The sequence below is a fragment of the Sciurus vulgaris genome (assembly GCF_902686455.1).
Source record: "Sciurus vulgaris genome assembly, chromosome: 11".
Lineage (NCBI taxonomy): Eukaryota > Metazoa > Chordata > Mammalia > Rodentia > Sciuridae > Sciurus > Sciurus vulgaris.
In genome coordinates this window covers 115779214-115801952 of record NC_136472.1, presented here as the reverse complement: position 1 = coordinate 115801952, position 22739 = coordinate 115779214, and the positions used below count along the sequence as shown (strand labels likewise).

Below are 22739 nucleotides of genomic sequence, written 5' to 3'. Positions count from 1 at the left end.
CCGCCTGCCACGGGTGGGGCCAAGGAGAAACTCAGAGGGTCACACAGCACCTGTAAAATGTTTGATGTCCTTGTCCACAGGGGAGAGAGGGTGACAGCCCCACCACTTCTCCCTCCTTTCAGAACCAGGATAGGGGGACAAGGATAAGAGAATAGCAAATGACATGCATTTTGTCACCTGTGCCAACGCACACAAGCACACCGCACAGTCAAGCCATCCTGCACCCCCGCAAGCTCCCAAAGAAGGCCTACTTCCTGTACAGAGTAGGCCCCAATCAAGTCTCTGCAACCACTGTGCACTCAGGTTTGTAGGATTTATCCACGCTCCCTGGGCTGAGTCTCTCCATGGTGATGCTCCAGGAGGCAGAGGCCCAGAGGAGCATTAGCATTCCTGGGGAAGTGGCAATGTCATTCATAGGTCCACGTGTTCCTGGTGCTATTTCTTGAGGTGACAGACTATTCTCAGGGTTGGATGAATTTCTTTAAAGTTAAATTAAAATCCCCATGAAATATTTAGTTGGCTCAGCACAAGGCTATGTTATTGCCTATGAGGGCAGATTTTAGGCAAGTCCAGAACTAAGGAATGAAGGAGTTGGCAAGTCATTCATGGGTAAAGTTGTGGGGCACAGAGGTCCAAGCTGGGTCAGGAGGCTGAGCAGACATTGTTCATCTTTGATCTTTTGCCACAGGCATTCACTGACCCTCTTGCCCTGCGGGTCAGAGAGATGCACGTTTGAATCCCAGATCTGCCATTCACCAGCTGAGCACACTGCCTGAAACCTGAATTCCAGTCTCCTTATCGCTAAAATGGATCAAATAATGTTTACTTCTTGTCATCACTGGGAAAGTTTCCTCCCAGGACCTATGCAAACAGCTCAAGTGTCAAATCCCCTCTTCCCCTACAGCCAGGGAGCTCTTTTTAAAAGCTAAAGCAGATCATGCCATCTTCTCTATAGCACTGTCTAGTGTGGTTTGGATGTGAAGTGTCCCTCAAGAGCTCATATGTAACAATGCAAGAAGGTTTAGAGGACCAATGATTGGGTTATGATGGTCTTAACATAACCAGTGAATGAATCCCCTGATGGGATTAACTGAGTGGTAACTGAAGGCAGGAAGGGTGTGGCTAGAGAAGGAGGGTCGCTGGGGATGCGCCTTTGGGGTATATATTTTTATCAGGTGAGTGGAGTCTCTCTCTGCTTTATGATCATCATATGAGCTGCTTCCCTCTGCCACACTCTTCTGCCATGATGCTCTGCCTCACCTGGAGCCCCAAAGAATGGAGCCGGTTGTCTATGGACTGAGACCTGTGAAACTGTGAGCCCCTGAATAAACTTTACTCCTCTAAAATTGTTCTTATCAGGTCTTTTAGTCATGGCAGCCAAAGAGATGGCTAAAACACCACCTTAATCTCATGTCACCATGTCTCTGATGATCCAATGACTTCTAGGTGAAACTTCTTTATTATAAAGGTTTTTAAATGACTACACAGAAACACAGTTATCAAAATATTTTGTAGTCTTTGTGATATGGTAACCTGTGCATCTTTACATCACAGGAACTTTTAGAAGTGGTTTTTATAGCAACAATGTAATGCCATCAATGAGAGAGTCAAAGGTGTGACTAATGCTACTAAGGTTTGTAGCCAACAGTCCTCATTTGAAAGAAATAACACATTTGTCCGAATTTAGAAAAAACATAGATGTCAATTTTTCCCTTCTAAATTTATGGACTTTCTTACTGCTGTCCTCAGTCCTTTGCAGGGGCGGGCTGTGGACCCAAGGAAAACAGTCCGTAGACACTTCTATCAATACCCAGTTTATTGGTAATAACATATTAACTCTTCACCTCGGCCTGGCATTGCCTGATCCAGCAGTGTCCAGTGGCCATGCTAGCTGGCCATACTGACCTCTGTCCTGCCTATTGAATTCAACAAATCCACTTTCACCTGGGGATATTTGCATTTGCTCTTCCCTTTCCAAAAATGCTCTGGCTGTGGCCCTGCTCTGCCTCCCATCTGTTTTCTCCACCATATCTCTACTGAGTCTATAGCAGTGCCTGGCACATGGTAAGTATTAAATAAATAATTTTTTGAGGTGCCACAAGAATATACATTATGGGCTGAAATCAGTTCTAACCTATAGTACCTCAGAATGTGACTGCATTTGGGGATAGCATATTTAAAGAAATAATAAAGCTAAAATGAGGTCATTCAGGTGGACCTGACCTGATATGAATGTTGTGTAAGCGGAAATTAGGAAACAGAACTTGTAGAGGGAAAGGACTATGAAGAAATGTAGGGATAAGAGCCATCTATAAGCCAAGGGGAGAGGCTTCAGAAGAAGCCAACCCTGCCAAAAGCTTGCTCATAACTCTGATTGTTAACATTGTGTACTTATGCATAATTCATTATTTAATGTCAGTTATGGGCTTAAAGGCTGCACAAAAGTGGAACCACATCTACTGGCTGAAGACATAACCTGAGTATCTGCAATTATGCCCAATGCTTAATACATAATATGTTGTCTTTATATGTTTGCCACTAATGCCTTCCTCTTTATTACTAGGTCATATAAAATTTTGTCCTTACAGGGTTCAGGAAATATTTAATTAAAGATATCTAATAACAAATGGTCAAAAAATAATAATTTTTTGAAAGGGAACAATCAAATGAATGAATGGATGAATCCAAAGAAGAGAAGCTCAGTTAGTGTGACTCTTTCACCTTGGATCTCAACTGGGGGAACAACTCTGGAGTAGCGTTTTGACTAGGAGCACATACCCTAGTGCCAGCTCAGCTACTCACCAACTATGTAACCACAGGCAAATTACTGAACTTCTCTGTTTCTTGGTTTCCTCATCTGGAAGATGGGGCTAAGTGATACTATATACTTCATAAACATGTTGTGAAGGTTAAGTGAATGGGTACCTGGAGAGCACTCAGGACAGTGCCTGGAACACAGGAAACACTAGAGGAGTGTCATCCAGTACAGTTTGATTGCAATGTAAAGGGTTAACTTCAATTTTATTTGAAAGAGTGTTGTTGTAGGAAATTCGATGTAGATTTTAAAGGGATTGCAAAAAAATCACATGGTTGGAAAATCGATATGTATTATATACGTCACACAGAGGTTACAGAGTTGGGATATGACACAGAACCTAGAGTGGGCCTTGGCACTTTACACACCTGCTGGGAAGCCCCAGGAGGCTTGGGCTGGGCCTCCTCACAACACTACCACCAGGCCACTTTTGTCACAGCTGATCTTCTAAAGGTGACTACATCACATAAAGAAAGGAAACAGAAGCCTGTCTGAGGTTTCAGGGTGATGTGCTCATTTGTAATCCAAATGCCCCCTTTACTGACACAAACTTCAGCCTGCATGGCATTATGGGTCACCAACAGACCAGGTGCTGAGAGGCACTGAATTTCCACCTTGTTTTTTCTTTTTTTTTTTTTTTTTTTTTTTTTGTATTTTTTTTTTTATTGTAAACAAATGGGATACATGTTGTTTCTCTGTTTGTACATGGCGTAAAGGCATACCATTTGTATAATCATAAATTTACATAGAGCAATGTTGTTTGATTCATTCTGTTATTTTTTCCCTTCCCCCCACCCCTCCCACCCTCTTTACCCTCTATACAGTAGTTCCTTCCTCCATACTTGCCCCCCTCCCTAACCCTAACTCTAACCCTTCCCTCCCCCCGATTATGTGTCAACCTCCACTTATTAGCGATATCATTCGTCCTTTGGCTTTTTGAGATTGGCTTATCTCACTTAGCATGATATTCTCCAATTTCATCCATTTGCCTGCAAATGTCATAATTTTATCATTCTTTATGGCTGAGTAATATTCCATAGTATATATATATACCACAGTTTCTTTATCCACTCATCAATTGAAGGGCATCTAGGTTGGTTCCACAGTCTGGCTATTGTGAATTGAGCAGCTATGAACATTGATGTGGCTGTATTTCTGTAGTATGCAGATTTTAAGTCCTTTGGGTATAGGCCAAGGAGTGGGATAGCTGGGTCAAATGGTGGTTCCATTCCAAGTTTTCTAAGGAATCTCCACACTGCTTTCCATAGTGTCTGCACTAATTTGCAGCCCCACCAGCAGTGTATGAGTGTACCTTTCTCCCCACATCCTCGCCAACACCTGTTGTTGCTCGTATTCTTGATAATGAATTTCCACCTTGAATCCACCCTTTTCTACTGGTCTCCCATCTCTGCTGGCCACCAAAAATGCTGGCTATGTTCTGGAAGGAGCATGGGACAGAACCCTGCGCAAGGCTTACTGGCCCATGTGCAGCTCACATTTGCAGGCCTGACTTCATGCAGGGCTTGCACTGAACTGACCGGGCCAGGCCTCCACCTGTCAAAGGCAATGGTTTCCAGGCCTGTTAAGGGCCTGGGTGAAGCAAGCTCGGGCAGCCGTTTTCTGCTGCTGTCGGAATCCAGTCACACTGCCAGCTTGCCATGCTATCTTTCATTTTCCTTCCCACTTGTCAGCCCTGTAATTAGGAATGGTGTGATTCACAGGCCTGTTATCAGGACTGTTTTTGTCGGGTGAAATAAAGTACCACCGATTGCTGGGAGCATTGCTGACAGCCACAGAGAACGTCCAGAAGGCTCCCCTGGGCCCCCTCTTTACTCTCAGTCAACAAGAAACCCCCTCTGATTTCTTCCCCACTCCAGCCCTGCCCCAGAGACCAACCCCTGAGCTGCCCCACCACCCAGGTGAGCAATGATCTAACCAAGTAGGACACCAAGTGGGTAGCGTCCAGCCCGTTCCTGGTTTCTTATTCGTAGGTGCACAAACACGGTGAAGGACAGGGGGGCATTTTCCCAGGGATCCCTGCGGTCTTGGGAGGAAGAGAGCGAGAGGCACTGTGGGAAACCTTTGGCCGCTCTCTCTGGAAGCTAAGGTATCCTTGGTCTGCTTCAGAGAGATGCTTCGCCTTGTTGACATGGCTGAGGTGCCCTCAGTAACATCTCCAGAGTATTTTTCACAGATTGTACTTGAGCCCCACCATAATCTCTAAGGTCAGCAGTGGCTTATTTAGAGCAGAGCAGAATGAGGCCCAGCAAAGCTGTGTGATGTTGAATTCAGGATAATGGCACGTTGGGAAGGAGGGAGGGCAGAGTGGGGTGGGACAAGGGCCTCTTCAGGTGCTGGACAGTGGTTACATGGGCAGGTCCCCTTGTCATAGACCCTCAAGCTGACCTATGTTTGTGTACTTTTCTGTATGTGTATTTCAATAAAAATGGTTTTTAAAAAGCAGAGTGATTTCCCAAGTAGAAGAGAGAATGGCCATTGTCAAGCCTGGCTTCAAACACCCTGCTGACCCTGTGGAAGGCTCGACCAGGGCAGCAGTGGTGGCAGTTGTCTCTCACACACAAGAAAGTTCAGCTCAGGCACAGTGTGTCTCCCGGGTACTCTGCTCACACACCTGGTGGCTTCTAATGTAAGGGGTGAGGTGAACATCTAGACATTTTAACTGGGTTTGCCTTTGTATTCAGATGGAGAACAATCCAGATTTCTGTTCTGGTCCAAACAGCTGAGCAGACTGTGAAAGTCCCAGAAGAGTCAACTCTGCCTGATGGGAACACCAGGCAAAGCCCTGGGGAGGGGAGGACCTGGCCTCCCTGCTGGGAGCCACAGTCACCCTCCAGACTCCCCTAGGACTCAGAAGAGAAGGGGCCCAGTTCATGCCAGATTCAAGGAAACGGATGATCAGTGTTTTGTGTGGATTACCACTCAGAGTCTGGCAAGAAGCCAAAGAGCCGTCAGAGGCTCTGGGTTTAACCTGCCTCTGGCTAGCTGTGTGATCTTGAGCAAATTACTGAACCCCTCTGAATTTGTTTTCTCATGAATAAAGTATGAATGGAACCAGTTTCTACTTCCTGGGGTTGTTGTGAGGATTACATGTGCTAATGGACAGAGCCTTGCACAGATTAAGTGCTTAATAAATGTTTGTTGTGATTATTCCCATGCTGCTTTTGATTCTGTTTCCATTCTCTGTTCATTCCCTTGAGTGCCAGAGATCTGGCCTCTGCTTTGGGCAGCACTGTCCAGCCTGGTGGGGTTCTCTAAGGCTAAGTCCCCTCCCTAGTTTGCTCCTTTGGACCTCCACTTCACCGTCAGCCACATGGACAGCTGTTTGCATACCTGCGGCACTCACTGATCACCGACCCTCTGTTCTGATTTCCAGCCTGTGTTCCACCAAGTGCCAGTCCCTGGCAGCCAGCCAGGCCTCTGGGTCCACTGTCCTGCTGCCATCCAGGACACAGCAGGGCTGCTCAGGGTGCCTCCTGATTGGGTATGGATCTGCCCGGCAAAAGTCAACAGCATCTTTCTGAGCAATCCAAATCCTCTGACCCAGCCACATGCTGCCATCTCAAAGGAGCTGAGCTTCCTTTTGTTGCCTAAATAGCAAATATAGACACAGCTGGGACAGGAGTTTGTCCTAAACCAAGGGAACCTATCTGAGGACTACAGAAGATAAGGGATAATTCAACAGTTCTGGGAAAGATGGGACACAGCAGGGATCTGGGATGGCTGCCTCAGTGACTGCCAACATGCCATTGGCATGATCAAACCAGCCTGGCTCTTGCACTCATGGATGGTGGGATGTCAGGTGCCCCCAACAAGCTACAGGACAGCATGAAAAACAGTCTGTGAATTAGCCTCCCAGAGTATGGAGCGATTCTGGACAGGAATCAGGAGCCAGTGAGGCCAAGCCATGGCAAGCGGAACACCCCAGACCTTCTGGTGAGGGGTGGAGGACAGAGCACAGTGGCACACTGGGGACCCTGTGAAGCGGGAAAATTTACTCACTGAAAGGTGAGGGTTGAGTGGGGTCTGCCTGCTGGGGCAGGGCAGGGATCCTCGGGACCTTTAGTAAGTAAACACGGCCTGTGTTCAGGGAGGCACTGCAGAGGAACCAGAACACACTGTGGACTCATCTGAACTGAATTCAACTTCCCAGTCACGTGACCTTGGATAAATTTCTTCATCTTGAGCTTTGCTTTTCTGATCTTTACATTGGGCACAATAATACTTCAGGGTTGTGTTTAAAGATTAAATGAGATAATATTTGTAAAGCAATGACTGGCACCGTATCCAGTACATAGCACCGTGCCCATTGCTATCTGCAGAGCATTTCCAGCCAAGGGACAGACAAAATGTCACATTGGGAGGCATAAGGGGTTGAGCATAGCACATGGGAGTCATGGGTGAGGTGACTCAGAAGTCCAGAGGGGTCCTGGCACCTGCTCAATGATGTCTCCCCAACACCCATACCCAAGAAAATAAAGGCAGCAAGCTTTATGGAGTAGGTTTATTCCACAGGCAGTTGGAATGTAAACGTGCACGTGGGAAGGGCTGAACGGATACCTACTTAGGCCAACTACAGCCTAGTGTGTGAAGAGGGGAGTCACTGTGACCAGGAAACAAAACAGGAGACAGGCGACTGACTCTGGCACTTCGAGGGGGAAAGAAAGGAGGGGCGTGGTTGCTCATATGCTTCTCTCTCAAGCTCCTATGGCCCTGGGAAGTGGGGTGGGGGTTGAACATGCCGTGGGAGAGCTGGAGCCCAGCTGCAAGGAGCTGAAAGAGGCAGAGCCAGGAAGGGGAGGCAGGGACTGCAGGAGGGGTGCACAGGCACCATGGACTCCATGGGAGGGTGGTCTCAGCAAAAACAAGCTGCTGGAGGCACCCACATATTGGGATCACTGCTGGGCTGTCCCTGTTACTTGTCAAAGGCATTGTCTGGAAACCAGCAGCTGGTTCTCATCACTGGGCTATCTGTCTAGGCTCTATGTTCCTTGGGGTTAATGGCTGTCATGGTTAGTTTGCTCATACATGCCTTCACAGCACCCACACACCCACTCTTCCATATATATCAATCCATCCATTCATACATATATTCACCCACCCATCCTTCCATTCATATATCTATGCATTGGACCATCCATCTATTCATCCATTCATTCATCTGTCAATCCGTTCATCTATCCATCCGATAATTACAAGGGCTATTGTATGCTGGGACCTGTTCTAGATGCTACAAGTATAGGGATGAACAAGACGGATGTAGTTCCTGATCTTAAAGAATTTATATTCTAGTGAGAGGAGACACATAATAAACAAACACTCCTGTAATAAGCAAGATGATTTTACATGGTAATAATTTCTTCGAAGACAATAAAATAAGGTAATGCAGCAGAATGTGATAGGGAGAGGGAATGGATCCTGCAGAGTAGCAGAGAAAAAACACTTCTTGAAGAAGGTAACACTGGGCTTAGACCTAGACAACGAGATGGAAATAGCAGACTTGAGACTTGGGGAAGGAAGAGTGAATACAAAGGCCACATGCTCAGTGGGCATGCTCTGTCCCAGGAACAAGGAGGGCCCATAGTGACGGAGCATCATGAGTGAGTGGCAAGCGATGGGAGATGCAGGGCCTGCTGGGCTCCCAATGAGCAATTCCAGATCGAAGGGATATTGGAGAAATGATGGCCTGACCCAGGGGAAATGGTTATGGTTCCTTAAAGGGTGAGCAAATGGCAGCCCAGGAAGATCCAGATAGTCATTTAACATTCGGGGACAGATCCTGACTTCTAACTCAAGTCATTTTTCTCTAAGCCCAAGAGGACAAGTGGACTTGCCACCACTGCCACCAACTTGGTACCTAACAATAGATGGCCCAGACACTACCACACCCTGAAAGGGATTTGTGCTCTCCTACCTGCAGAGGGCAAGAAGGGTGGCGACAGGAACAGCACAGCAGGTTGCCGTCACTGCATATAACCTTGGAAAGTTGCTGTGCTTCCCTGTTGCAGGATCAAGACTGGATGTGCAGGGCATCAGGACACAGAAAGTCAGTACTTTCTGTTGGAGTGTCTGGATGTGGCACAGCAAGAAGAAATTGACCCAGGACAGCCTGGGAGAGGGAAGGGCCTGGGCCTGGGTGAGTACTTCACATGGAAGCAGGCATGTGTGTGCCTGTGTCTGGGGACAGATGGTGAAACTAAGCTCAGGCCAGGAGAGGAGATGCCAGCAGAGTCTCATATGGAAAGCAAAGGACAGGAGATGGCTAACGAATCACTAAGAGTTTACAATGTGCTAGGCACACTGAGGATATTAGATGTCATCTCTTTCTCACAATAACCCAATACTATCATTTCCATTTTGGGGATGAAGACACTGGAGATCAGAAAAGTCAGGTGACCTGTCCAAGTCAACATTGCTCATTACTGACAAAGAAAGGATGGATTCATACTGGGTGGCCAGCAGGGAGGGAAAGTGGTGTGAGGATGGGGTGAGCAGGGTCCTCCCATTTCACCACCACCTGAGCAGACAACTTCCAGATGGAGCTGGGATCCAGCTCTGCCCTCTCTCCCACCTTACTGACTTACTGTACCATGTCATCTCCTCCTCATCTCTGCCATCTAAAGCTACTCCTTTCCCTATGTACATTTGGTGACTTCCCCTTCCATCTGGAATCCAAAACAGAGACCAGAATCAGGCCGGAGGCTTCCCTCTCCCTCCCTACCCTGCTCTCTCCTCACTCAATAGCCAAGTCCCATCCATCTTACCACTGAAATGCCTGTTTAATCCATTAGAGCTCTGACTGCCACAATCATCATTCAAGTTGTCCTGTGAATTATTCAGTAGCCTCTGCACTGGTCTCTTTGCTTCCAGTTCTTTCCCACTTTTTCCATCCACTGGATTGCACTGGGCACCAGGGATTCTCAAACTCTAGTAGGTCCTGCAGTAGTTCTCAAACTCCAGCCACATGGGAACAAGTCGTTCTCAAACTTGAGCATGAATCAGAATCACCTGGAAAGCTTGTTCAATTGTAAACTGCTGGACCACACCCCAAGTTTCTCATTCAGTAGGCCTGGATGGGACCCCAGATTTTAGGTTCCTGACAAGTCCTCAGTGATTCTGATGCCACTGGTTCAAAGGCCACACTTTGAGAACCACTGCTCAAGAGTTTATTTCTACACCAAAAATCAAATCACTTCACTCTCCTGCTTAAAAAAACCCCATGACTCCTTCCACTATCTTTAGAAGGCAGTCCCAACTCCTTACCATGGTCCACCAGGTCACAAGCTGGGCTTAAGCATCACCTTAAGCTACTGACATCCCTCCAAACTATGAAATGGCCACATCACTCTGTCCACATTCCTCAAGCCTGTCTTATGTTTCCGACCCCACATAGTTTCTTTTGCCTGCAATTCTTTCCCTCCTATTGCTTCTCAAATTCCTACTTGTCCATAAAGGTCCAGCTTGACCATTAGTTCCTTTGGAAGCATCACAGGATTAGGATGACCATGGACTTGGATGTCAAGAGGGTTTGGTTTTTTAAATTCCAGACCAGTCACTTGTTAGTTGTGTGATCTGAGTTAGCCACTCTGGTAATCCAAAATTAACCTCAGTGTCATCATTAGAAAATGTGAATAATAATACTCATCTTGTAAGGTTGTTATATGGAGAGGAAAAGGTCCACAATACATGCCTAACATGTAGTAGGTGTTCAATAAACAGTTTTCATTAGCTCTTCTCTAGAGTCTTGCCTGGTTCCCTCCATAATAATAATCCTTTTTTTCTCTGTGCTCCTGTAGAATGTGGTATATGGTTTCATTTTGTATCTCTCTCATGCTATGGTCTCGTTTTATTTTTATGTCCTGGGCCTATTCCCCAGTAGTACTGGGGCCATTGTATAAATAATAAAAACTGACTCTCCCAGCAGACTTGTGGGCACATGGGTTTGGCAAGCTGAAGATATCTTTGCAGGAAGAAAATCTCCCACATGTGGATATGATCCCACACCGACACATGCTTGGTGAACAGAGTGATTGCTAGGTTTCAGGCCACATTCACCCCTTGGAAAAAACACAATCTGCACTTTGAGGTCCTGTGTACACAGAATGTGAGCTCTTGAAAAGGAGGAACTGTGTCTAATTCAAATTAAATCACAACCATTGTTGAATCAGTGCATCTTGGACAGGAAATATTGGCCAAGGACAGGAAGTACATCAGCAGGACCAGGAGTCCTAGTTTCAGGTTCAGTAATAGGATGGTGGATAGAAATGGTCCACAATACATGCCTAACAGGTAGTAGGTGTTCAATAACTTTGGGGAGTGAAAGAACGAGGCTTAGCAACTTTGGAAATCCAGGTTTGGGGAGTAACCCTAAAACCGGGTGGTAAATGAAAGGCTTTTCTGGGGAACATGGCAGAGGCTAATTTCCTGCTCACTGAACCAGAGCTCTTAAAAGAACACGTGACCTCAGACTAGAGCGTGGCAAAGGCTGCAGATGACATCTTCACCTCTGTCCTAGAGGTGGGGAATTGGGACCAGGGTATTCTTAAAGGGCACTAAGATGTCACCGTCCACAGCTTTGATTCCTGCTCCTGACCCAAGTCAATACCCTACTGCCTGTCTCTTCTGTCTCTTCAGCTTAACAGTGAGCCTGTCTCTTAGTAGGCTCTCAAGGCCTCCATGAATACATCCTCATTTCCTCTGCAGACCCCTCCCTCTCCTTAACAGCTGGTACTCAGTGGGGAAGGTGGAAATAATTCCCGAGAAGTGAGCCTTCTGACAGATTTCCCAGGCTGCTTCCAGATGCCCCTGGGATTTGGAGGAGTCCCCTGTCTGAAGCTGATGAGAGAGTGCTGAACCTAACTGAACTCCAAGTCCCTCAAGATCCCTCAGATCAACACGTCTGGTGCAAACCAACCAACCCAGGGATTAAGGATGGCGGCAGAACTCTGAGGTATTTCTCTGAATCTGGCAGGTCTAAGATCTGTGACCCCAGGGAAGAGATGAGAGATGCTGGATGAGAGATGGGGAGTTGAGCTCACAGGTGATATTACAGTGTCATTCCTTAATCCTGCCCAGCTCGGGTCTCCTGAGATGTTGGTATCTTTTCCATGCTGGTACTTTCCCTCCCTCCATACCATCTCATATATAAGCTTCCAAACATAGAACCAAATCTGATTTGTCCTTTGACACCAGAACTCCCAGCACAGGAACCAAGACATACTAAGGTACTAAGTCACTGTATGCTGATGGAACAATCAGCAGAAGCCTGGTTTTCTAAGTCCTAGCTGACATACACAAGCTGAAGGCAGCTTCCCCTAGATTTATGCAAGGACTATTTGTCAGAGGTGCCCTGTCCTGTGTGACTTAAGAACTACTTACACTCCATTCTTTCAGGCCCTGTTATATGCACAAGGATTCCAAGATGCACAAGACACGTGCTTTCCCTCAGGGAGCTGCCAGTCTCCCTTCCACTGAAAATCCACCCTGGGGTCCCCATTCAGAAATCCTTTCTACTTCCTACTCTCCTATGTCAGTTTGATATACCTTGGTATTTCTAGTACAGGGCTTATCCCATATGAACCTGAGTTAAAGTGATATCTCCTGGTGTCTGCGCTTCTAGCTACAAAGCTCCCCAGGGAAAAGGACCTGGCTTCATGTCCAAGTATGTCCAGACATTAGCCACTCCGGGCTTTGCTTCCTTGTCTATATAAAGGAGATGGTGATAATAACACTGACTTTCCAGATAAGGGGGTTGAGGACATAATTGTCCTCCAAGAGTCCCTCCCTGGCCACTCAGAGCCACCTCCTTTATCGCCATTTTCCTGCACCAGCATATCGGCTACCCTCTGTCCCCTGCCTCCTTGTATCAAACCTATGAACAGAATAGGCAGACTCTGCCAAAATCATTCTCTGTTGCAGTCACCATCCCCCATGTGCCCCTTTGGTGCAGGGGAAAGAAAACCAGTTTGGGGTCTGAGTTGGCCGTGTATGTGCCTGCACTCGGGTTATTTACAGAACTCCCAGGCCTCCACATTCTCATCTGTGGAGTGGGCCAACAATCCCTGCCTGGGGCCATGTAAAAATAAAATGGATCAGCAAGCAGAGAGCCCGGCATGGTGTCTGACCTTGTGAGGATCAGCGCCCTGCTCCTACTCCCTTCCCTTCTTGTGGCTCAGCTTTGAGCTAGGAAGAGATGTGACCAGAGTCTGGAGCAGAGAGGATCCATTCTGACCCTTGACACTGCCAAAGGAAGACAGAGGAAGGAGAAAATCTAGAAGCCCGTGGCAGAGCCCTCCTCTGAAAGCAGGTGACAACCAGGTAGGGCACTGGCCAGGCTCACACCAAGTGCAGGCTGTGGAGAGTGCGTCCCACCCCTGAAGTGGGAGGGAGCCTGGTGAGCCCAGGGCAGGGGCGGCAGCCTGTATCACTTCAGAAAGGAGAGGACTGTCAATAAACTGCTTTATTGGTTTTTTATCCGTGGGTGAAAGAACTTGAGTAACTTAAAAGAACCCTGAGACTCACAATGAGACTGTGTTGTGACGGAGCGAAGGCAGTTCGGGCCCAAGATGCAGTCCAGCTCTCCGGCCCTTTGATTTCCAAGTACAATTGCCAGTGGACAATGAGCCAGACTAGATGGATTTCCTCCCTTCTCAGGTCTCAGCAGGTTGTAAGTAGGGGTCACACGTGGTGCACATCCCTTAGGAAGCCATTCCAGACAGGACTTTTGTGAGCACCAAATAGCCCATTCCTCTACCCCTGAGAGGCAGGGTGATCTTAACCCATGCTTACAAGTCTAAAGAAAGGGACTCTCCCCTCACTTTCCAGTCCCTAGGCCTGGATGCCGAAATTCCCCTGCTGTCGCCATCCTCTCCTGGGCTGCCTTACTGTCACTGCCTATCCCATCCTCTTGGATCACCAGACAGCTGTCTAATGACTAAACCTGCATCTGATCCTCGCACCTCCAATCTGTGCCCCCTTCTCTTCTGGAACCTTCTGGAACCAAAGCCAAATATGCCACTCCTCTCTTTGAATAAAGTACACAAACCATCAGCTTCCACTAGCCCTCTGGACATAAACCTCCAAATATGTGAATCCTATCATGGCTGGCCCCTAACCTCAGCCCTATTCCATACTGTCCCTCCCCATCCTTGATTTCTGTTTCCCAGAACCAACAGTGCTATACAGTGTATATCTTAGCATCCACCACACCTAGAATATCTTTTTCTACCAAGATGATCTCTCTTGAATCCTTAATACAGTAGTTCTCTCTTATTTGTGGGGGATGCATTCCAAGACACCCACTGGATGCCTGAAACAGTGTGAAGTACGGAACCCTGTAATTTAATGTCCTGCCCATCTTAACTAAGTACTTCTCAGACACTGTGACTGTAACGTTTGTGATTTGATGTGCAACAGTAAAACTAGCATGAATTTCTTTTTCCACAATTTCATGGATAGAGGATTTGTTCTTACTGTAGATCTTAGCAACCACAGCAGACATTTTTTTTCCTTATTAAGTTGAGAACTTTTACATTTTTCACTTAAAGGAAGTACTTTCTGGTTTCTCTTTGACATATTGGAATCACCAGCATCACTGCCTTTGTATTTTGGGACCATTATTAGGTAAAGTAAGGGTTATAAAAACACAGGCACTGTGGTCCTTTATGGTCAATATGATAACCTAGATAGTTACTGAGTGACTAACGGGGGGTGGGGTAGCATGTACACTATGGATATGCTGGATAGAGGGATGATTCACATCCTAGGTGGGAAGAAGCAGAATTGTGAAAGATTTTATTATGCTACCCATAATGGCACACAATTTAAAACTTATATATTGTTTATTTCCAGAATTTCCCATTTAATTTTTTCATACCAGATTTTACTTTGGGTAACTGAAACCACAGAAAGTGAATCTGCAAATTTATCATTTCCTTGATGAGCTCTTCCCTGGTCCTATATGATACCTTGTTCTTCTAATGGACCTACCACTTGCCACTCATGAGTCATATGACTTTGAACAGTTTTCTTAAGTGCTTTGTGACTCAGTTTCCTCCTCAGCAACATTTGGTTGTTGCATTTGGTTAATACTCAAGTGCTTCAAACAGTGTCTGGCTCATCGGACACAATTAATACATGTCAGCCATTTTTATTATCATCATCATTATAACTATTATTAATAAAGCATGTGTCACACTGTACAGTAATTCTTGGTTTACCTGTCTGCTTCTTTGAGTAGCTCCTGTACTCTTTATAGGCAATTCCTCACATTTAAATAGTGCTTGTCAGCAAGCAGGCACTTTGATGGATGAATGAATGAATGGATCATCAAATTATAATTGAAGTCCAACTCTTCTTGATTCGAGTAAGTGCAGAAACCAAGCCTTCACAAGGAAGGTAGAGCGAGTTCTTCCCTGAGTGTGGCCGTCACATAGGGAAAAAGTTGAACACTCAGTTTTGGCTCCTGAATGAGTTTCTTTACTTGAAAGAATGCTGAATAGAATTCTATGACCTATTTGCAGTTAAAATAGTCTCTGACTTCAAGGTGAAAAGTGATCCCGGGGGACTAGTTGAAATTTTTTTCCATTCAGCAAAACGTCTGGACAACCTTCCCAGTGGACTGAGGCCACGGACAGCCACCCCACCAGGTCTTAGCCAATTCCCTTCCCAGGAGAGGAAATGGAATGAGGCACTTCAACTTCATTTGCACTTAATTCGTCAAAATGTCATTGGTAAGAGCTATTTGATGTCCAAGGCTTATGAGCCTTGAATGTAAGCCTTCCAAAGCCCTTTTCTCTTTAAACCTAAATGTGCCCTTCTGCCAACATGGAGTCGAATGCCAACAGGGTACTTTGTTCTGAATCGTGAAGCTAGATGGGGGCTCTATCTCCTGAATGTGCTTTCCTTTCTCCCAAATAGGGCCCCGAGGACATGAAAAACAGCTGACTGGGGCAAAATAAATACAAACCTTAGACTTTTCGAACAGCCACCCTTCTCTCTCCTGCGCAGACTCAGTCCCATGTATAAGAAGCTGACCACTGGCCAGTTTATGTGAACCCACTTGTTTTAGCTCCAACCACACTCCCTTTAAGTGGGATTTACATCAAAAGACATGCTCTGAGGATTTCTATACACCTGAGAGAAAGATGCTTGAATGCTCTTCACAGCTAAGGCACCAAGTGCCCAACCCCACTGTCTTGGGGAAGCAGGTGACAACAGACTGAGGCTTCCTCTACCAGAGATAACTCTGTGCTACTTCTATCACTCAGACATATAGGCAGCTGCTATAGTCTTCAGACTCTCCAAAGACGCAGATGCTGTGGTCAGCCCCAAGCCCCACGTTCAGGGGTTCTTCTTGACAACAAGTCACCATATCTGTTGTTGCGATTTCAGCTGCATTGCCCTTGCTCTTTGTCCACAGGGAAATGGTGGACAGCTTTGTGCACATATACCTTATGGTGTTTTGCATGCGCTGCATGAGTGACAGCCTGGAGGAGCCACCCTGCCTGCAGGACAACCTCTGAGGCCCTGGCACAGAGGCGCTCAGAATCCTGGACTCCCTAAGAAGAAATCTTAGGTCTGCCCCAATGTGATGCAAACAATGATTTTCACTCTCAGCTGTTGACAGATGATTTGCTTACTTTTATCCTCTGCATCAGAACACATATGGGAAGAGGAACACCCAGAGACAGTCTGGTGTACGTAAAAGGGCCTAATAATCATCACTTCTGGGTCAAGCCAGCTTTTTCTTATCTGTGGGGTTGCTCGACCATGAGGATTTCCTCTCAACATTCCAGCAGCCCTCCAGGAAGATGGAGGGTACCAAGTGCATTCCAGTGATCCACAAAGGGCAGCTCCCAGCCTCATGCAGGCACGCTCGGCCATCTGTCACTCACTGCCTCCATGGCGGGGGCTGTGTAATCCAGAGCTCCACCAGCATGGCTGGCCTAGCCATTGGTCTGCCCTCCTGAACCTCCATGTTGTCTTGCCTCACTTCTCACACCATGTGCTGTGAGCCTCCAGTCCTGATGCTTCATTGGGCTGCTAAGATGTAGCATATGCAGGTCCTCTCCTAACCTGGCCTGCACCAGCAACTCCAGCTGAAGGCAAGGCCAGAGGCAGGGGTGTGCCTCTGGATCAACCCACAAATCTGCCTTGCACTTCAAGATCATCATTTCTGCCTTTGGATCTAACTCCTTTGAAGACACTAGAAGGTCCCGGTGCATAGCCCAGGAGAGTGGGAGAGGCCCTACGGCATGAACTTGGGTCAAAGAGAGGTGCATGTGTGTCCCTCCCTGCTATGGACTAGTGAGGCCTCTGCAGACTGAATAATCAGCTGTGCTTGGTAAAAACCTATGTATGACCAGCTTGCTAACATGCTCCCTGCTATATGGGCTGCCCTCTTGCCCATCACTCTCCCCTCCCCGTCACTTCCGCTTCCTTGGAATTTCACTCCCTATCTTAGGGGATAAGTTTTGGCCTTGGCCTCTGATTTTCAGGGACCTTAGCCTAAGACAACGCATCTTTTCTATATGCCAAATACTCTGTGGTGTGTGTGTGTGTGTGTTTTCACAAAAACTTCTTTGCAAATGGGGAGGTGGCACAGGTGGGAAACATAGCATCCCTTGTCCAGGAACACAGCTAGTTAGTAAGTGAAACATTAGCTTAGGTCTGTCTAACATCAAGATGGTGCTCCCTCAGACCATGAGGACCGAAGTCAGACCAGGGCTTAAGCGCTGGCTCTAAACTTACTAGCAGAGTCAGCTCTGCCAGGTTACTTAACCTCTTCAGTCTCTATTTCCTCATCTACCTAAGGGACAGGTTTAGATTCAATGAGTTCTAAGGTTTCATCCAGTGTGGATATTCAGTAGCCCGAGGGATCTCCTGAGGGACACTCTGTTGCTACTCTCTGCTGGAATATTTGGTCTAGCTTGAGGAATAGATCCTAAGGATGGATCAAGCCTAGAACTACTGTGAGTATAGGGCAGCATTCTGCAAAACTTATCAAAGCCTCAACCTGGGTAAGGTGGGATGGCTCACTCCCGGACAGGGCCAACCCCAGTGGCACCCAGGCTTCTGTCCAGGTAAGCTCCTACCCATTCTTCAGAAGGCATCATCTCTCAAGGGCAGCCTTGCCCCTGCCTCTCTAGATTGGACCCCCTCCTTCTAGATACTCCCACAGAATTCCTTGCAAATTTGCTTCCCTTGCGCTTTCATCATAGGATGAAATAAATAAAAATGTGATCATTTATTACCATCTGTCTTGCTTCCTAGTCTGGAAGGTCCGTGAGGGCAATGTCCATGTTTATTTTGCTCCCATTGTATCTCTAATGTCCACAAAAGTGAAAGATCTTTAATAAATAGTTGTTGAATTAATGGGTTAATTGGTTAATTAATATCATGTCACCAAGTCTTGATGAGATCAAAGCACCTTGATGAGAGCAAGCAAAGTGTTTTTGCTCCAAAGATGAGCCGGGGTGAATTTTAAGATCCCTGTCTGATTGCCCAAGTTGCTCAGTATGTAGCTGCATGTCCTTGAGTCCCAAGCTCCTCTCCCTCTCCTGCCAGTCCATGTCACAGCTCATTAGGGGGCTAATAAGGAGATGGTTGTGCACTGACTCCGCCACCCCTGAAGTCACCCTAGCAGGCACCAGGCAGCCCAAGGAGGCTGAAGAAATGGCTCAAGGTGACCGAGTACATTGTGGGAGGGTAAGGAAAAGGCACGGCATTTCAGCCTCCTGTGGGTTAACTGCTAGGCTGAGACTTTGCAGTAGAATCCCAACAAGAAGAATGTTCCAGGAGGGGATCTGGCTCTGCAGAGAAAAGCAACAAATCTTTTCCTGCAGAAGCATGTGCATCATCAGCAGGGTCAGCTGGAGTCTCAAAGACATCAGGGATCCCTGCTGAAGCCTTTACCCCTCCTATGACTGCCACTGGGAGATTCTTTGCAGGCTACCTATCCTTCTGTGGTTTTCTGCTGATTTGTCAGTCTTCCATTTGCCAGCCTCTCTGAGCCAGCTGTCTGAGCCAGTTCACTTGGGGACTCCAGTCCCTTTGGAAAGTTCATAATTCCAAATCCCCTGAATGAGGCTTGCTGTTCAGTGTCATTGCAGCTACTGTCTCTACTGCCAGGTAAACTCCTAAGCATCCTCCTTGCTCAGCTCTGAGATGCCCCTTCCACAGCTCCTACCCACATAGAACTTCTCACATGACATTGTCAACAATGCTTCCTTAACACTCAAATTAGCACCTTTAAAGACCGGGAACTTATAAGGTTATTTTATATTCCAGGTTTGGTACATGCAAAGGATTAAAGTCACATTGCAATCGTAGGTCACTTAACAATGGAGATATGTTCTGAGAAATGAGTTGTAGGGCAATTTTCTCATGGCGCACACAGCACAGAGTGCTCCTATGCAAAGACGGCTATGACGTCACTAGGCAATAGAATCTATGGGACCACCACCATATCTATAGCCCAAGATTAACCAAATATCATCATGCAGAACATGACTGTCATTCAATAAATAAAGGGATCTGGGTTTAAATCCCAGCTCTGGCAAATATTAACTGCGTGGTTCTGGAAAAGCCATTAAGCTCACTGAGCTTCAGATGGCTCATTCCTAAGGCAGGGATAACAAGTGGTAAAGGCATATTTAAAGAAGACTAGAGACACTGTGGAGAGTGCCTTGCACATCAGCACACTGGGTTGCTGCGGGGGCTCCTTCCACCCTTGAAAACACAAAGAGGAAAAGGGGCTGGTTCAAGGTCACACTAATGACACAGGTCTGTGTTCTCTGCATTGGGTCCTCCTCATCTGTCCTGATCATAAAAACTCAGTTGTAGAAATGTGGATAGTGAATTAGCCACGATTTAATTAATTTTTACAGTTGTTAATAGTGTGTACAAAGAAAACAAGAGATTTCCCCACGGAAGAACTTTCTCTACCCTTGTTCTAACCTATCAGAAGATTGACATTCTGGGAAGCTCACTTGCATTTTAAACAAGTCTCCACATTCACCCTGAAAACCTACCCTGGTCTATAAAAGGACTTTCATGATAGTGGAAAATAATACAAGAAGTAACAAAATAAGCGGCACCATGACCAGCTCCTCTGATGGTCGATCCCTTTCCCCCGTTATTTAACCATGTCTGCCTTGACAGTATTTCTCAAGTATCAGTCAGCTAACAGGGTGTGCTCTACTCTCCCAGGACCTGCCCAAGCTCTGCCAGGGGGTGCCAATGAGCAACAAAGTCATCACAACAAATGGAAAGTACCTGGGTTACCCAAAAATAGAACCCAGACTCCAAAATACATGTTGATGTGTCAAAGCCTCCATGACCTGTTACAGGGCTGGCCTGGGAGAGCCATAGAGCAGTGATCACCCTGGTCTATTCATCGAGGTACATAGCAAGTAAAGATGTGTGGAATGAACAGATCAATAAATGAAAAAGGCACTTGTGTATGACTAAGTAAATGGAGGGTTCAAGAGCATACATACAATACGACCTTACGCCCTTCCATGGCCTCCCACCCACAGCAAGCACAGACCCCGTCCTCTCCTTACCCTAGCGATCAGCTCCCCCACCATTCCAGTCCAGGTGCCGTTGGCCTCGGGAACACCATACACGCCGTCGCCCACCAGGCGGATCTTGTAGTTGAAGCGGAGGATCTCCGCCAGCTCCTTGAGCATGTCCACGCAGAAGCCCTCGTAGCGGTCATTGCCTTCCATCTCCTGGTGGTTCCCCTTCAGCATTAAATACGGGTTTTCCTGCAGCAAAACTGGGCAGCTGTCATTCTCATCTTAGCCTGGCATCCCAGCCACACAGGATGGGAAGGGGGCACAGCTGGGGAAGGTGGACAGAAGGTTGGGGAATAGAGGGGTACAAGTAGGAGAGTGGCCTGGGTAATGGCTGACCTTGGACGTGGCAATGAGCTCCTCTATCCTGACCCATTCCTCAAAGTGCACTTTCAAGCTGCTTCTTTTACCCGGAATACACACTGGTTCCCACTGCACAGAAGGTCAAACTGAAGCCTTTCCACACTGTCAAAAGGTCATTTTCTGGCCCTACTATCCCTCCATCTCTCTCTCTCTCTCTCTCTCTCTCTCTCTCTCTCTCTCTCTCTCTTTCCCTCTTTCTCTCTCTCTCTTTCTCTCTCCCTCTCTCTCTCTCTCCCACTCTCTTATTGCACACAGACCCACTGCTGAGCAACAGAGGTAGGATGCTTATAGCACAGCTTCCTAGGTAAGAGCAGGCATGTGAACAACTCCAATCCTAGGCAGAGAGCACCGAGGAGAGGGGTGGGCCTCTCTAACGAAATGTCCAGAGAACATTCCACAAAGGAGGTGGGCTCTAGAGAACAGCAGAACACTGGCAGATGGGAATGAGGGGCACTATGGACAGAAGAGAGGCACCATCAGGACATAATCGCAGGTGAGAAGGAGGGTGGTCCACTCAGGGGACGATGGATCCTCCAGTTTAATGGCAGCCTGAGTTGTGTGGAAGGGTGTGTGGAGGAAAAGTCTGGATGAATTGGAGTCAGCATGGACCTGGAGGCCAGGAGGAGGTGACTGTACACCACATTAGGTCTGGTGGGGGAGCATCTTGGGTTTTAAATACAAAGCTGGAAGTAAAGAACACCAAGTCGTAAGAGAGGGAGCAAGTACCACAAGAACAGGCCTGATATGGGACATTGAGTCCTGAGCTGCTCATGACCTGGGCTGGACAAGAGAGAGCTGAAAGGGTGTAAGAGACAGAGGGAAGACAGGACTGATGACTGGTTGGGTGTCAGAGGACAGAGGATAGAGGACCCTGGGCATCTGGGCAGATGATCAAGGACAGTGTCATCCTTGGCATAGGTGACTTGGAAGGGAAAGGGACTGGGAACATGTTGAATTTGAGGTGGGGGCAGGCTATCCAGGAGGAAATGAATGAAGGAGTGCTTAACATGTGGGGTGAGGGTAAGACAGGGACCGGGATTGGGATATGAAGGCTGGAGCTATACGTACAATGCGTGGTGCCGTGGTGGGGAAGAACTGAGGACAGAGAGGAGCAGTAATCTCATTCCTGTGGAGAACTTGATCTTTGAGAGTGGGAGAGTGAAGAGCAGCCATAGAACCAACTAAACAGCAAGAGAGGCTGGAAATCAGGAAAGACAGGGGGGAAAGTCTGAGGAAGGAGAATGCAAAGGTGAGACAGGACTGAGAGGCACCTGGATCACAAGTCACATGACCACTGGGAGGCAGAAGCAGAGCAGGTGTTTGGACTCTGCAAGGATCAGGGAGTGAAGAATCAGGCAGGAGTGAGCATTTTTGAGAAGGTGGGAGATGGAGGAAGCAGAGGGCACATGCCTTCTCCCCGACAGCTGAGACAAGCCTCCCCTCGGAGCTGTGGTGCTCTCTGCAAATGACAGGGTGGGAGGGTCCCCAAGGGCACACCCAGATGTGAATCCACACTTCCCTACATGGGAGGGTAGCTGAAGCTCAGCAATGTGGTGGTAAAGGTGTTTTAGGATGGGAGAGAGCAGAATGCATTTGCAAGTAGGCAGGCAAGAAATCCTGCAAGAAGAGAGATTGAGAAGGAAGGAAGAGGAGTGGTGGGTGGAGCAAGGCTCAAGAACCAGGAGATGGAGAGGGTGCCCACCCTGGAGTTGTGCTGCAGGTGGGAGCAGGTAGGCTAGTGTGATGGGCTGACAGATCTGACTCCATGAGAATGTTCTAGGCCAGACTCTAAGGGAAATGACTAAACAGACTCCATTTTGCTCTGAGACTCCACGTTACGTAGGAAATAAGCTTCTCCCATGGGAACACCCCGCCTCTGTGCCCATCATTAGTTACTTGGTGTGACATGTTTAATAGTATACAATGACAACTCCTATGTAGTAAAGAATTGCTCTCTTTTGATT

At 47.2% G+C, this 22739-nt stretch overlaps 1 protein-coding gene across 10 annotated transcripts in view; it reads right to left on the bottom strand.

Moving 5' to 3' along the window:
* GRIK4 (glutamate ionotropic receptor kainate type subunit 4) overlaps positions 1-22739 on the bottom strand; it is a 410374-nt gene that overhangs the window by 47130 nt on the left and 340505 nt on the right. For all 10 annotated transcript variants that reach the window (XM_079103138.1, XM_079103145.1, XM_079103144.1 and 7 more), the window contains one exon: positions 20401-20604. In XM_079103138.1, the coding sequence (XP_078959264.1) occupies positions 20401-20604 (204 nt within the window). The remainder of the gene's footprint in view (positions 1-20400; positions 20605-22739) is intronic.